Source organism: Hyalella azteca, unplaced genomic scaffold (genome assembly GCF_000764305.2).
Source record: "Hyalella azteca isolate HAZT.00-mixed unplaced genomic scaffold, Hazt_2.0.2 contig16133, whole genome shotgun sequence".
Classification (NCBI taxonomy): Eukaryota; Metazoa; Arthropoda; class Malacostraca; order Amphipoda; family Hyalellidae; genus Hyalella; species Hyalella azteca.
The window spans coordinates 1-15394 of NW_025945960.1; the positions used below are offsets into that span (position 1 = coordinate 1).

Genomic DNA, 15394 nt, shown 5'->3' on the forward strand with positions numbered 1-15394 from the left:
GGTGGCGCGGCTACTAAGTGGTTACTTTTTGGCAAGCCCGGATGGCGTGGTTACTGAGTGGTTACTTTTTGACAAGCCAGGGTGGCGCGGCTACTGAGTGGTTACTTTTTGACAAGCCCGGGTGGCGCGGCTACTGAGTGGTTACTTTTTGACAAGCCCGGGTGGCGCGACTACTGAGTGGTTACTTTTTGACAAGTCCTGGTGGCGCGGCTACTGAGTGGTTACTTTTTGACAAGCGCGCGTGACATGGTAGCATGGCTACCGCGTTGTTACTGTCAGGATCTTACGAGTTTGTTCCATGACAAGCGGCGTTTATCAAATCAAATATGAAAAGCTGGCCTTATAAGCCGAATATTCACAACAACAAACTATTGATAATTTCTTAAGTTAAGCAGAAATACAGGAGGAAGAGTTGCATTGATTATAATGTTTACACAACGAGAAATTCCAAAATATTTAATCTCAGTTTTTCGGGGATTACATTGAAGAGAAAATATTAACCATGTATAGCACCACTGCACACTAACCATGTATAGCACCACTGCACACTAACCATGTATAGCACCACAGTACTGCACTTTAACCATGTCAAGTACCATAGTACTGCAAATTAATCATGTATAGCACCACATTACACTAACCATGTATAGGGCGGTGGTAGGGCAGGGCTAGGGTGTGTTGGGTCCAGACATCGAGGGCGGTACATTACCCATGTCAAGTACCATAGTACCATAGTACTGCAAATTAACCATGTATACCACTAACCATGGTAGGGGCGGTGGTAGGGCAGGGCTAGGGCGTGTTGGGTCCAGACATCGAGGGCGGTGGGGGGCGGCAGCTCCATGGAGGAGGTCTTGCTGAGCAGCACATCACATCTCATAAGGCCTCAGGACTCACTCTGCCAGGCATCAGGACTCACTGTGCCAGGCATCAGGACTCACTGTGCCAGGCCTCAGGACTCACTCTGCCAGGCCTCAGGACTCACTCTGCCAGGCCTCAGGACTCACTCTGCCAAGTCACAGGGCTCACTCTGCCAGGCCTCAGGACTCACTGTGCCAGGCCTCAGGATTCACTCTGACAGGCCTAAGGACTCACTCTGCGAGGCCTCAGGACTCACTCTGTCAGGCCTCAGGACTCACTCTGCCAGGCCTGAAGACTCACTCTGTCAGGCCTGAGGACTCACTCTGCCAGGCCTCTGGACTCACTCTGCCAGGCCTCATGATTCACTCTGCCAGGCCCCAGGACTCACTCTGCGAGGCCCCAGACGAGGTAGTAGGCCAGGGACACGCCCAGCGTGAGGAGCAGCACGGCGGAGGTCACGAGGCTCCAGGGGAAGGCCAAGTGGTCCACGGTGGCAGCCTCCCAGTACCGCTCACACGTCAGGTACCAACACACGCTCCGCTGCAGCGACGCTGTGACACGAGTGACATGTTAGCGTGGTGGATTAAACGCTACTTAAAGTAGCGTGCAAAGTACCATTAAACGCTACTTAAAGTAGCGTGCAAAGTACCATTGAACGCTACTTAAAATAGCTTGCACATTACCATTAGATGTTACCCAAAGTATACCATGGAACGTACCATTAAACGCTGCCTAAAGAATGGCATGCAAAGCACCATTAAACGTTACCTAAAGTATACCATGGAACGTACCGTTAAACGCTACTTAAAGTAGCATGTAAAGTCCCATTAAACGTTACTCAAGGTATATAATGGAACGTAACATTAAACGTTTCTTAAAGTAAAACGCGGAACGTACCATTAAACGCTACTTTAAAGTATAGCATGCAAAGTACCATTAAACGTTACTTGAATTATACCATGGAACGTACCATTAAACGCTACTTGAAGTATAACATGGAATTTACCATTAGAGGTTACTTAAAGTATACCATGAAGGTACCATCAAGCGTTACTTAAATTATACCATGCAACGTACCATTAGAGGTTACTTAAAGTACCTATACCATGGAACGTAATATTAAAGATTACTTTAAGCACCAGCAATCACCTGAAAAATTTCATGCTTCAGCACCTTTTCGCTACCAACAAAAGCACCGCTCTGTATATAAAACTATTTGTTCATTTCTCTAATTCATACGAAATTCTTGCGAATTTAATATATAGAGACGACGTCTCACCCTCGACGTCCCGGACCTGATCCAGAGTGAGGTTGAGGACGAGTCCAGCAATGCAGTGCTGGATCAGCATCTGTATTAATAATTCAAGTATTAGCGCTCAAATTATGATCAATAGTTCATTTATGTTCGGTTAAACTGAGAGTAAATAGCGGGTTTATAAGTCACGTTCGTAAATTTAAGAGTAGCGAGTTCAAATTATGATCAATAGTTCATTTATGTTCCGTCAAAACTCAGGGAAAATAGCGGGTTTACCAGTCAAGTTCGTAAATATTGTTGTCATAGAAAGAGGATGTCAGAGGGAAAAATTATGGACGGGTAATGACAAACAAGGCACTTATGGTAGATAGATGCAGATAAAGTAATATTATGGCATAAGAATGCTATGCAGATATAATAGACTAGAATATAAGTGTCGGCACTGAAAAAAAAGGCCCATGGCCTGTTGCCGATTCTTGAACTTTTCGTGACTTGATTCACAAGGGATCCGGCCTTTGGAACCCGATCTTTCCATAGCTGACGATTGATTGAGATAGCTGCTGGACTTATTGCCTGGTCCGTAATTTGCTAGGCATTTTAAGACTGAACATATATGCTCCTGCATAGCTTCGTCTAGTCTGTTCATGAAGGCGTTCATACTCTGAGCGTCAACGATGCTATCAGGGAGGCTGTTCCACATGTCGGTGACTCGAAGCGAGAAGAAATGTTGTCGGGTAATGATAGTACCTCGGGTATGATAGTACGTGGTAATGATAAAACCTCATTAAGCATCGTAATGATAAAACCTCATATGGCAGAAGACTGCCATATAAGGTAGTTATCATGTCATAATAGTGCCAGATAAGGTAATTATGCCATAATAATGCCATACAAGGTAATGATGACAGCACCTGACACTTGGCCCGCAGCTCGGCCAAATGTTCCTCGTTACAAGAGTCCCGCCACGAGTGCAGGGGGCGCAGGGGCGCCTCGCGGGGCCCCCCCAGGCCCCGTATGGGGCCCCCCGTGTCCCCGTCATCCCCCTCGGGGCCCGGGCCTTCATCCCCGTCCATGTTGGCCCCACCCGCGTCGTCTGCGTCTGGAAGATTGAACGGATTTGTTGAGAACTTTGCAAACGATTTTAACTATTTTTTACTGTAAATTTGAAAATTTCGAAAACGATTTTAACTATTTTCTACTGTAAATTTAAAAATTGCGAAAACGATTTTGACTTTTTTTACTGTAAATTTAAAAATTTCGAAAACGATTTTGACTTGTTTTTACTGTAAATTTAAAAATTTCGAAAACGATTTTGACTTTTTTACTGTAAATTTAAAAATTTCGAAAACGATTTTAAGTTTTTTATCGTAAATTTAAATAAATGAATTATACTAATAATAAATATTGAACGGAAGACGATAGATATCTTCATGATATAATAATAAATAAACTGCGTTTTATGAATGACTCAACGAAAAGATTCAATCAATATCTTGAATTTGTTAAGAGTACAAATGGTTATTTGCTCGATATATTTACGTACAAATAGACTATAATTCAAATGCACGATGTTGATTTATAAACATACTGATACATTTACGTACAAATAGACTATAAACCATCTATACGATGCAGATTTTTAAACATACTGAAGTTTAAACGGTAAACTGAAGTTTAGAGATAAAAAACAGTGTCACAATCATGTGTGATGACATAATTTTGGTTACTGTCTCCATATTAATGGTCACTTTGACGGACACTGAGTAACATTGTGCTATATTGTAAACGATATATAATAATAAGTAAAAACAATGAAATACAGTGATAATTTAAGTTATATGTAGTATAAACAATGAAATACAGTGGTATTATAAGTTATATATAGTATAAACAATGCAATAAAGTGATATTTTAAGTTATCTGTAGTATAAACAATGCAATAAAGTGATATTTTAAGTTATATATTTAGTATAAACAAAGCAATAAAGTGATATTTTAAGTTATATGTAGAAATTTAAAAGCTAAGAAAACTCCACAAAAATTCAGCATTTCTCTATTGAAAACGTTTCGGAGACCAGCTCCATCGTCAGTTCGATAAATCTAGAACACAAATACAGTCAGAAAATTAATAAAGTTTGGAGTCATAAGTAAAAAAACAAAAAAAAAACAGAAGTTAAAACCTAAATTTACAGGCAAAGGGCAGAATTTAAACAAGGCTTCTCTTTAAAAATATACAACGATTCCAAAATGCGCAGATCGGAAGCACCAGAACTATAAGCTAAAATCTTAAAGTCAGTGTCGGACACTAGAACGTTGCACTGTTCGGCGTGAGTGCGCGCAGCCGAATGAGGGGGGCGCGATAGTAACTGCCCAGTCCTATAACTCCTCCCTTTATGCTCAGCGACCCTAGTGTAAAGGTTGCGTGCCGTCATTCCGACGTACGCAGATGCACATCGTGCACAACTAAATTTATAAACTAGGGACGATCGCATGTGAGAAGGGAAGGCAGGGCTAGGGCGTGTTGGGTCCAGACATCGAGGGCGGTGGGGGGCGGCAGCTCCATGGAGGAGGTCTTGCTGAGCAGCACATCACATCTCATCACGTCACAGTAGTCGGCCAGACATACGCTGTCTTCTTGCTGACACATCAACAGTGATTATAGTTATATATAGTTGTTATAATATCGTGTTATTCCTGCCACAATATAGGTATGGTATTATTATATATCAAATATATCTAGTCGGCCAGACATACGCTGACCTCTTGCTGACCCACCACCATTGTGTTATATATTACCTACTGTTTTAATGTCATCACATCGTGGCTTATATATTGTTATTACATCGTCATATTGTTGCTTATATTATATGTTATTAGTAAATCATACTGTTATTCAAATTAGTATAAATAAATTTTTCATCATTCACGAGTAGGATTTGAAAAGGTTTGTATGGTCGTCTTCGCTGAAAAAAAAAACAAAATTTCCTCAGCTAAAAATATTGTTCCAGTGTCGGAAATTTGACAGGTTAAATTAAAAAAATAAACAATAGTTAATATGTATTTTTAGATAGCTTAAAGACTTATATGGGGGTTCAATTGTTCATGCTATTATTGCTTGAACTTTGAATAGATGATGGAGCTGGTCTCTAAAACATTTATGGTGAAATATGATGAACTTTCTTAACATTTATTTGCTAGTGAAATTTATTGTCAATTCGCAATTTAAGCAATAATTTCATAATCGTTTACCTTTTAAAATACTATCAATGAAACAAACCTTTCAATTTTACCGATAACAATTATTAGGTTGTCGATTCCAAGGACAACAGGAAACCAAACCCAATATATGCATATCGTATAATACGAGATGCATTATTAATTTAAATTATTATTAAGTATTGTTATTATTAATTTAATTATTAAATATTACTATTATTATTAAATATTCACAAATATTCACCTCATTGATCATGTCGTGGTGCCGCGTGGCAAGGTGCAGGTCAAGATGCGCTTCACTACGGAAAGTTTTACCGCAACACGCGCACTGCCACTGCGCGTTGCGTTGTCGCTTGTGCGCTTCATGCGCGGCGAAGACGTCGCGCAGCGGGTGCAGGGGACACTCCAGCGGCAGACGAGACCTGACGCGCTCCAGCACCGGCAGCCAGCGCTGAGTGTAGTTGGTAGGGATGGTTCAGGAGTGAATAGAATAGAATGGAATGGAATGGAATCGAATAGAGTAGAATAGAATGCAATAGAATAGAATGGAATGAAATAGAATGGAATAGAATAGGATAGAATAGAATAGAATGGAATAGAATAGAATATAATAGAATAGAATAGCATAGAATAGAATAGAATGGAATAGAATAGGATAGAATGGAATATAATAGAATAGAATAAAATGGAATGGAATATAGTGGAATAGAATGGAATAGAATAAAATGGAATGGAATATAGTGGAATAGAATGGAATAGAATAGAATAGAATATAGAATAGAATAGAATAGAATAGAATAGAATAGAATAGAATAGAATAGAATAGATAGAATAGAATAGAATGGAAAGAATAGAATAGAATAGAAGTGTCGGCACTGAAGAAATAGGCCCATGGCCTGTTGCCAATTCTTGTACTGATCGTGACTTGATTTACAAGGGATCCGGCCTTTGGAACCCGATCTTTCCATAACTGAAGACTTACTTGGTAACATCTTATAACATCAGTTATACTTAGTGAATGATAACGTTATGACAAGATTCCCGTTATGACGAGATAACTGAAATCATCAAACTCTCTTCAGCTTTGCAGTGTATTACCAAATTTGTTACGAGTAATTACTTTTTTATTAATGAGATAATGGAGATGATAAAACTCTTCGTCTCAGTAATTTACTACGCATCCAATTATGAGTAAATAGTGTACTATTTAAAACTCTCTAATCATTTTCATTTTGTCTATATTAAATGACCAAATGCTTACTAAGCTTGTGCTTCTAATTTGTTGAGGCGCAATGGCAATTTTGGGCTTTAATGTTTAAAGTTAATTCGAATCTTTCCGGCTGAGCACTAACAGACACTAAACACTAAGGGGTGGAGTTCAAATGAAATTCAATAATCAGAATCAATGTTCGTTAAAAAAAGACGCATTTTATTCGAATTATGTTGCGATTAGTTTCATACGAACTTAAAGAATAAATGAGAATAGTCTCTCCAAATGAAACAATGTGTAATCAAATGAAACAATGTAATCAATCGTCAGTTATGGAAAGATCGGGTTCCAAAGGCCGGATCCCTTGTGAATCAAGTCACAAAAAATTCAAGAATCGGTAACAGGCAATGGGCCTATTTCTTCAGTGCCGACACTTCGATTCTATTCTATTCTAAGAGGGATCATCGGCAAACATTGGCCCAAGAAGAACCATTCTGTAGATATCGAACAACTGGGACCCCATATATAAAAAGTTTGTGGCAGTTGCATAACGGTATTAAACTATTGAATTCTTTCGAGACTCTATAGAGGCTAATTAATTTAACATAATACAAAAATGAAAATACATCACCAGCTCGCAATAATTCTAACGTAATAATAACAACACTAGCATTACATGCTATTTCATCGGGTATTGTTCCTTCGATAAATCTTATAACAATGGCGAACAGTTTTTACAGCAAAAAAAAATTTTTTTGGAGCATAAACCAAAATACCGCTAATTATTGTTTAGCAGAAAAAGTAAGGAAATGACCATGAATACAATACATAATTAGTAATACAAGACTAATTACTAACTAGTTATAGTTCTGACCTTCTCGAGAACTTTCCTGACGAGGGCAGCCTTCTCCCTGGGGCACGGGGAGCGAGGGGGCAGCGACCCCGGCCAGGGCACCAGCACCAGCACCAGTACCACCAGCAACTGCACTCATACAACCCAGAGATATTTACCATAACATAACATGACATGACATGACATAACATAGCATAACATAACATAGCATAACATAACATAGCATAACATAACATAACATAGTGATCTCGGCGCTGAAGTGTAGGCCTGATGTGGCCTGTCGCCGAATCTTTTCTTTTTCGTACCTTGTTCACAGAAGATCTAAAATCGTGTCATTTCACCGGATCTTTTCATGACTGACAATAATTTGAAGTAGCTACTAGACTTCCACCAGATTCGATATGATGCTAGGCATTTCAAATCTGAACATACATTTCTCCATAGCTTTATCTAGTCTGTTCTTGAACACGTTCATACTTGGAGCGCCAACGATGTCATCGGGGAGGCTGTTCCACATGTCATCGTAAGTGAGATGCACTTTTTGTGTCCTTATTTAGATCATCCTGACCCAGTTCGGCTGAAAACAAGAGCGTATCAATGCTATGGCCACAAAGTGTGTCACTATTTGGACAATTTGACCTATTCATTAATCTGATTGTTACCCCACCCCTCATACCGAATATTTTTTGTGGCCTTCGACTCGTTATTGCTTGCTTCTTTAATCCCGATTCTTTTAGTCATACCCAATATCATTTTCCCCCTTTTTACATTCGATAATCTGAACAATCTCTGAAATTTAACTCATAATTACTGCAGCATAAAAAGAAAATGAAAGACAACGGATAAATACATTAGTTATACACGACTACAAACAGAAGATGAATACCGAGGACGATTTTTTTCACAACAAACGCAACTCTACTAAAGAAAAAATTGATTGCGAATCAGTGACGCAAAAGTGTGCATAAAGCAAAGGTAATGGGTGAAAATATACATTGCATTTCACCGACATGAAATTCTCAGAAACACTCTACATTAATACATTATTAGGAATAGACAGATGCCATACAGAAACTCTATGTATTTTCAATATAAAATAATTTGGCATTAGTAACAAATACGTCAATGGCTTGCTATTAATCCTGGTTTGTTTCTAACTAGGTAAAGCGTTCAATTATCGTAATAGTTATCCTTTATGAATCCTTTGAAGAGGATTAATTCGGCGGATGTTTACATAAAAAAATTACAGTTAGATAGTATTTAAAAAATACTATCCGAAGCTACAGCCCGATGCTCTAGTCTAGAGCAACAATTAAATCCAATCATTAGTATTAGTTTAGAAATATTGGATCTTAAGCGTGCCGACGCGATTACCCAAAACAGTGAAGTTCAAATGACACATTTTTCGGTGAGTTTTAGCCGCTACAGTGACTACACAGTCACTAGCGCGGGAGCAGCAACCACTACAACACTCACCCTGAGATACCAGTCACTAGTGAGGGAGCAGCAACCACTACAACACTCACCCTGAGGCACCAGTCACTAGTGAGGGAGCAGCAACCACTACAACACTCACCCTCAGGTACCAGTTACTCATGTAGGTGACTATGACGTGAGTGATGCGAGGTACCGCAAAGAAGCACCGTCGTAGGCTCCGTAGCTGCATTAGGGTATTATTTTATTTATATATCAGTCGCTTCACTGCCCTAAGTTGTTTAAACATTAAAATTTCAGAGATGAAATTCGACAAAAAATATCACATGCTAAAGAAAACTTGGAAACAAAATTCGCTAAGGGTAGGATTCGAGACCAATATCGTCAACACGTCGACTTTCTTCAACAATTTGCAGATCAATGCGGATGTCGATAACCACAGCGGAAAAATCAGACATTATAGATGACCACAATCATTTCCATGCAGCAACAAATCCCAGCCATAATTTAAGCCATAAAATATGAAGGTAAATAGCAACGTACGAGTCCTCGAAAAACTGTCGTAAAACGGTCTTCCGGCATAACAATTGCCAGCCAGCACGTGAAAAAACACCGTTACTCCGTTTTTTCAAGTCAAGACATGAAACCCGCACAATATTTGAAATAACGGCGAATCAGTTTATTTTCTCGGAGGGGCCGGCCACTGGAACGCCGATCAGACCGTTTTATTCACCCTTGTTAAGATGCTTATACACGGAAATAGTATTATCCGTTGGTAGTATCGGCAAGTGCTTCTTACTTCGAAATTCCTGCCATTTCTCTTAATTTTTAGCCAGCATTTTAGATAATTTCGATTAAATTACTTATTAAAAATGCAAATAGAGAATTATTTATTTAATTTTATCCCAACTTTCGAAGTGAAATATACTTGCCACTACCACTATCGGCAATCACTCTCCCCGTGCATAATCACATTTATTTCGAACAGTGCACACACAATCACGCCTCGCGCTCAGTTAACAGGTCTCACCTCGATGTGCACGACGCGCGTTTGCTTCATGTCGCCGCCGAGGTTGCCGGCCTCAAGCTGCCGCCGCTGCACGCGATCGTGCTTGTCTAATGCCTGCGACAAATCAATGCGTGATAAGTAAGTGTTTATTGATACGGATCATGATAAACTCGTAACAAAATAATTCGATAGATGAGAAATTACATCTCAATTATTGTTGGAATAAATCACCGGCCTGGCCTATAACATGGAAACAAAGTTCAATCGACGTATAATGACGAGATAACGCTGATTCAACGTCAGATGCCTAGAGTGAAATTTTAAGCGTTATAATGTTTATTGATATGTTTTTGGATCGCAGGTTGACTCGCTCGGTAGGAGCTCGTGTATTACTCAATAAAATATTTTTTTAATGTTAAATACGATCCATAATCTGTAAAATAAGCGTTGGGAATAAGTGCCGCAAGCGTGAATGAGTTCTGTGCGATGTGTTTTACCCAAGAGTATTGAAAAATATGTAAATAAATGAAAATAGTTTTTAAAGTCGATAGGCATTTATTTTTAAACAAATCGGGTAAATCTCTCGATGTCGTAGCTCCAGAACGAAAGGAATTATTGCTTAATGGGCAGAAAATTTCAAGGATTCAGGAGAGTCAAACAAATGAAACCGATAAAAAAAGTTGATGCTAAACACACCTGCTTGGAGTTTGATACAGTGATGCTTTTTAATGTACAACATTATGACAATCTGCGAACCTATCAATTTGAAAAAATATTCTCATATATACAGATTGTCAGAATTTTCTATAACTTAGAAATCTTTTTAAGTACAAACCAATGCATGTAAATTGTACCCACATACGAGCTGCATTATAAACATCTTGATCAGATCTACAATATCAGCAAAAATAAAAATAAAAAATTGATGTGTTGATTATTTGTTTTAGGCCTGAGGAGTAAATAATAAATAAATAATAATAATAAAATGTAAATACTCTGCCGTCATCTAGCTACACATAATAATTAATGATAGTTATTAATTAATAATTTGTCTGTAAGTGCCAACGAATTGGTTATTAGAGTGAATGGTTCAAGTCAACAATGTGCAAGGCACATGTGTTCTGTTGAAGCCTCGTGCATCATATGTGATACCAGCAGTCATTTTCGTCACGATTGGCTTGCAATATGCCAGCAACACAGCAGTGCCGAATATAAAATAACTAATAAATCATTGCAATGCAATACTTGAGGTCATATAAACAAAACTGTTGAAAATGTATTAACAACCAATAATAAGACATATGCTATTCACCATAAATGTGGCAAATGATCTGTGGTAATGAGGCTGAAATAATAGTTTCTTTCCATTAGTGATTTTATTTTCAACTGGAATGACTCCCATGTTGAACTATTGTACGGATTATAATTTTATTTCATTGATGGTAAGAAGCACCGAGGTGTTCGCGATGTTGGTCCGAAATGGTAAGTAGATTAAAGTTTATTTACAAACATACACGAGTTGTAGTATTTATTGAAATCAATTGGTCAATTAACAGTGTAGAAATTTCCTCACAAACATCATAGCGTTGCTAAAGACATAACCACGAATTTTATTTCCCAGGTAGCGATCCGTGTTATAGCTGGCCAATGGGCGGTAACTGCGAGTCTAATCGATAGCGAACAAACGGCGTCAACGAACGCTTGTCGATACAGCCTTATAGCCGAGCGTTTGCGACATGACTGCAAGTTTGGTGCAATGGAAATGAAAAAATGCTACCATGGACCGAGAAAGGCATAGCGTTAATCTTGAACCGAAAAAGTTATCAACTTTGGTGGCCATATTACCAGCCGCTATCACGGGCCAACGACGACACATGGTGCAGGATTGCTTCAATTCCTATAGAAGGAATAATTGAAGTCTAATCAGTAAACTTAAATTCAAAATTTACTTTCATCGATTTAATTGACCTCGAAGAATTTTTTATCAATTCATTTAAGTATATTCATCTAATCATAAAAATTTCACTTGTTAACTTGTTTTTAGTCTTGATATAATTCTCTGAATAACGTTTTTATTTCGCAGGTGACGAAAATCGTAGAAGTGCCAACCACTAATAAGGCAGAAGTTGAAACGAAATAATGGAAATCTGCAACGTGAACCTCTCCGTAAGAGTGCAGTTTCAATTAAATTATGTCCGAAAATACTCTTGAAAGAAGATTTATACTAAGATTTTCCCCACTCACTCACGATATTTTCCCCCTAAGATTTGCTCGAATGTAGGGTTCCCGCTATATGGTTCGGCCGCCAGCCCCTCGCAAGCGTTGAAATATTCACAACTCGCGGTCCATGAAGCCCGCACCACGAGAAGGCTGGAACTTTCTAGGGTGCTATATAGCTGCGTTACTAGTTTGGTGCAGCTTAATCCGTAAACAAAACTTATGGACTAAGTTCCCCATTATTATATAGTACGTATCGAAATCTATTTACCCTAATGTTTTTTCCCCTTATAACACATTATTAAATTTCCAGGCAACTTATTCTCAACGTTAAAATCACATTGTTCCTGAGTGAGAAAAGGCTTGCCAAAGTATACTGACATGTTCGTATATGTGTGTAATAATGTTTTTCCTTCACTGGGTGTCTCACTGTCATCAATTTCTTGTACCGTTAGATGAATTGGTTTCACCGTCATCCATTATTAGCGCATTTTCTCATTTATGGAAAAAATGCACTATTGTACTTGCCATGTCCGTCCGTCTGTCCGTCCGTCCGTGACCTCAAGTTTTCGTCGCCGAGAAAATGCGCTCTTTGTCACTCACTGCAGTGAGTACTGAGTTATATTTTTTATACTTATTGACATCACGGTTTACCGGTCGGCCAAATCAATCTCTCAAGTTCCATTCATGGCTCAGTTTTCCAGTTTACATTTCATTAACACATTTCTAACTCATGTTTCCCAAATCCCAATCATGAATCATCCATAATGTTCACTCAAGTATATTTTCATCAAAACGCACTCATGTCAGGCAGCCATATATGATATTCAGCGTCACCTGACTGATCATATATTTCTACCTGAACCTTAGGATAGGAATTCGTTGACTAAGTGCGTGAGGGATAAGTAAGACACTTCCTTATATAGAACTTTTCTTGATACGGGGCTCAATACATGAGAGATACAATATAGGAATAAGCTAAGACGTCGACAGTCAGGCAGGATTTCGGAGTAGCTCTAACGCGAGTTAAATGGCGGCGTAGTTGTCAGTTACTGGGGGCTTAATAAAGTTACCAGCCCTTTTATAGAATTATGACTTCCGTCCACCGGCACCGGGTTTTTGTCCTCGTGAAATATATGTTGTACAAGCTGTCTTAGGCAAGCTCTCAGTCTCAGTGACACAGTAGAAACTTAGCTAACCAAGTCTATTGTTATTTTGCCTGGTAAGCACATGAGGATTTGTATTCACAAAATACTATCGGATACTCTACAGTCTACGCTAGCATGTTGTTTTCAAGCAAAAATTGTGGATAGTTGCTCAAAGCCCAAACCATTTTTAATGAAAGACTTGTCAGATGAATGAAAACTTACACTAAATGTCAAAAGAGTTAAGTCAACTAGGCACATTAACATTAAGAAACTTATCAGTTGGTCAGGCTGTCATAGATTCCCGCACAAATTAATAATAATTTTTTAATTTTATTTGAGGGTCAAGTACCATATTATTTCATGACTAATTTTATGATCCCACTGACTAAATTAAGAAGGTTAGCACTCACCAATCACCATAAAGTTCGCCGAGTAACTATATATAGAATGCGGCCATCGACTCTCAGCCATACTGCAGTGCGAACATCACATGGGATTTTCACTCACTATCAAGTATCATAGTATCCAAGAAGCACTCAAACTTGATTTTTATCGGATAAAGATTAACAGTTGTATTACGTAAGTGATCGAAGAGTAATTTAAATCACGAAATTTATGGAACCTATAATCAATTCGCTTTTAAATTTTGATTTTACTTTAGTGGAACTGAAATCCTAGCGAGCAAGAAACTTTTGCGGAGGCTGGAACGTTTCGACTTTCGAGATCTAACGGCAGCCTGACTAGCCTTGGCCGTGGTCATTCGGCTCCGGTTAACTCGCAATAAAGTTCAAACATTGACGAGCTTATACACTATTGCAGTAAAATAGAGCAAAAATATTTACAGCGGTGCTGTTAAATAATTTGATTTTGGTACAGGATATTTATCACGCTCTCTAAAGGAGATCAGTTCCAGGGATAGCGTTTACAGCGATGAGCGCTACAACCTTCCTAGACAGCGGTGTCCAATGAACTGAGGACGACGAAGGCTTGCCACTGTCGTCTGCTTTCGATGAATTTAGAATGAGGTGAATTCAATTAAAATACAGTTTTAGATCACGATGACTATGAGAAATGCAATAATATGTGCTCCATGCTCTAACCAACTTAACGTAATGCTAATCATTAAAAGCTGTTTTCTCAGCGTTGTCATGTGATACCGCAAACTGTGAATAGAAATGGATTTAAAATAACGACGGATGCTAGGAAATAGTGAACGAAAAATTACTTAGGTCACGTACAGTTAAACAACAATTCGGCAATTTTGTCGCTTTTCTATCGAAATTCAACCTCAGAGTTCCGGTAGTTTTTTAAATGCCGGTAACGTTGCACGGAGCTGACACACCAGAGTTGTCCATACAACTATTTTATTTTCTGCAAGCGGAGACTACTCGCATTTCCTATGAAAAGTTGTTATTGCAAGATACAGGTTTGAAAAAAAAGACGTGTCGGCTGATTACAGCGTCTTGTGATTTGTTTGGTCCGCTCGAAAATTTTTTTGATAGAGTTACTATCAACGCAAAGTCATAAATAGTTAAGTTCTATACTATGGTACACATGCAAAGGGCTCAAGGTTTTCGGCCAACATGGCTAAATGAACGTCATAAAACATTTTTATAATTTTTTATGAACGTCATAAAAAATAAATGAAATGGATTCATACTATACAATGGATTCATTACAATACGGCGTAAACATTAAATAGAGCAATCAGCAGCCACGTTGTGCAATGTGTACGGACATTACGTAGTGAGTGCTAGCAGTCACGTTTTTAGTTTGAAAAAAATTAAAAGTTTACTGGCATGAACATTTGCCGGGATTGACTTGTAGTTCAGCGTCAGGTGGCGTGATGTCGAATTTGGGGTTAGTTGAATGTTCAGTACAAACACCGAAGACTTTTACTAGGCCTAATTGCATCCTGAACATCATCCTGAATCCTAGCTAACAACCACCTGTACCCTGACATCACCAGCTGTGTATTTAGAGCGATGATTCGAGATTAAGTTTGGCACTCGAAATTAAAATAAAAATATCATTTTGAACAAGGATTAGAATTCTGGAATTCCACAAGGAAAATAAATAGAAGAGATAGCTTAAATAATCATCTTGACGCTAGTGGATGGAGAACAATAGCATGTAGTAAATTCACTTTTACAGCGCGATTACTGGATAAACAACATGGAAACAATAAGAA

At 38.5% G+C, this 15394-nt stretch overlaps 1 protein-coding gene across 1 annotated transcript; it reads right to left on the reverse strand.

Moving 5' to 3' along the window:
• Positions 1 to 765: 765 nt before the first annotated feature.
• On the reverse strand, positions 766 to 14156 carry LOC108669914 (the record flags this gene model as incomplete). The annotated part of the gene is made up of 9 exons (XM_047884766.1): positions 13614 to 14156; positions 9860 to 9952; positions 7417 to 7524; positions 5577 to 5783; positions 4601 to 4754; positions 3028 to 3215; positions 2141 to 2210; positions 1250 to 1412; positions 766 to 857 (listed from the first exon to the last, which is right to left on the reverse strand). Coding segments are annotated over exons 2-9 (1012 nt in total), but the record flags the coding sequence as incomplete, so codon positions are not given.
• Between the last annotated feature and the right edge of the window lie 1238 nt (positions 14157 to 15394).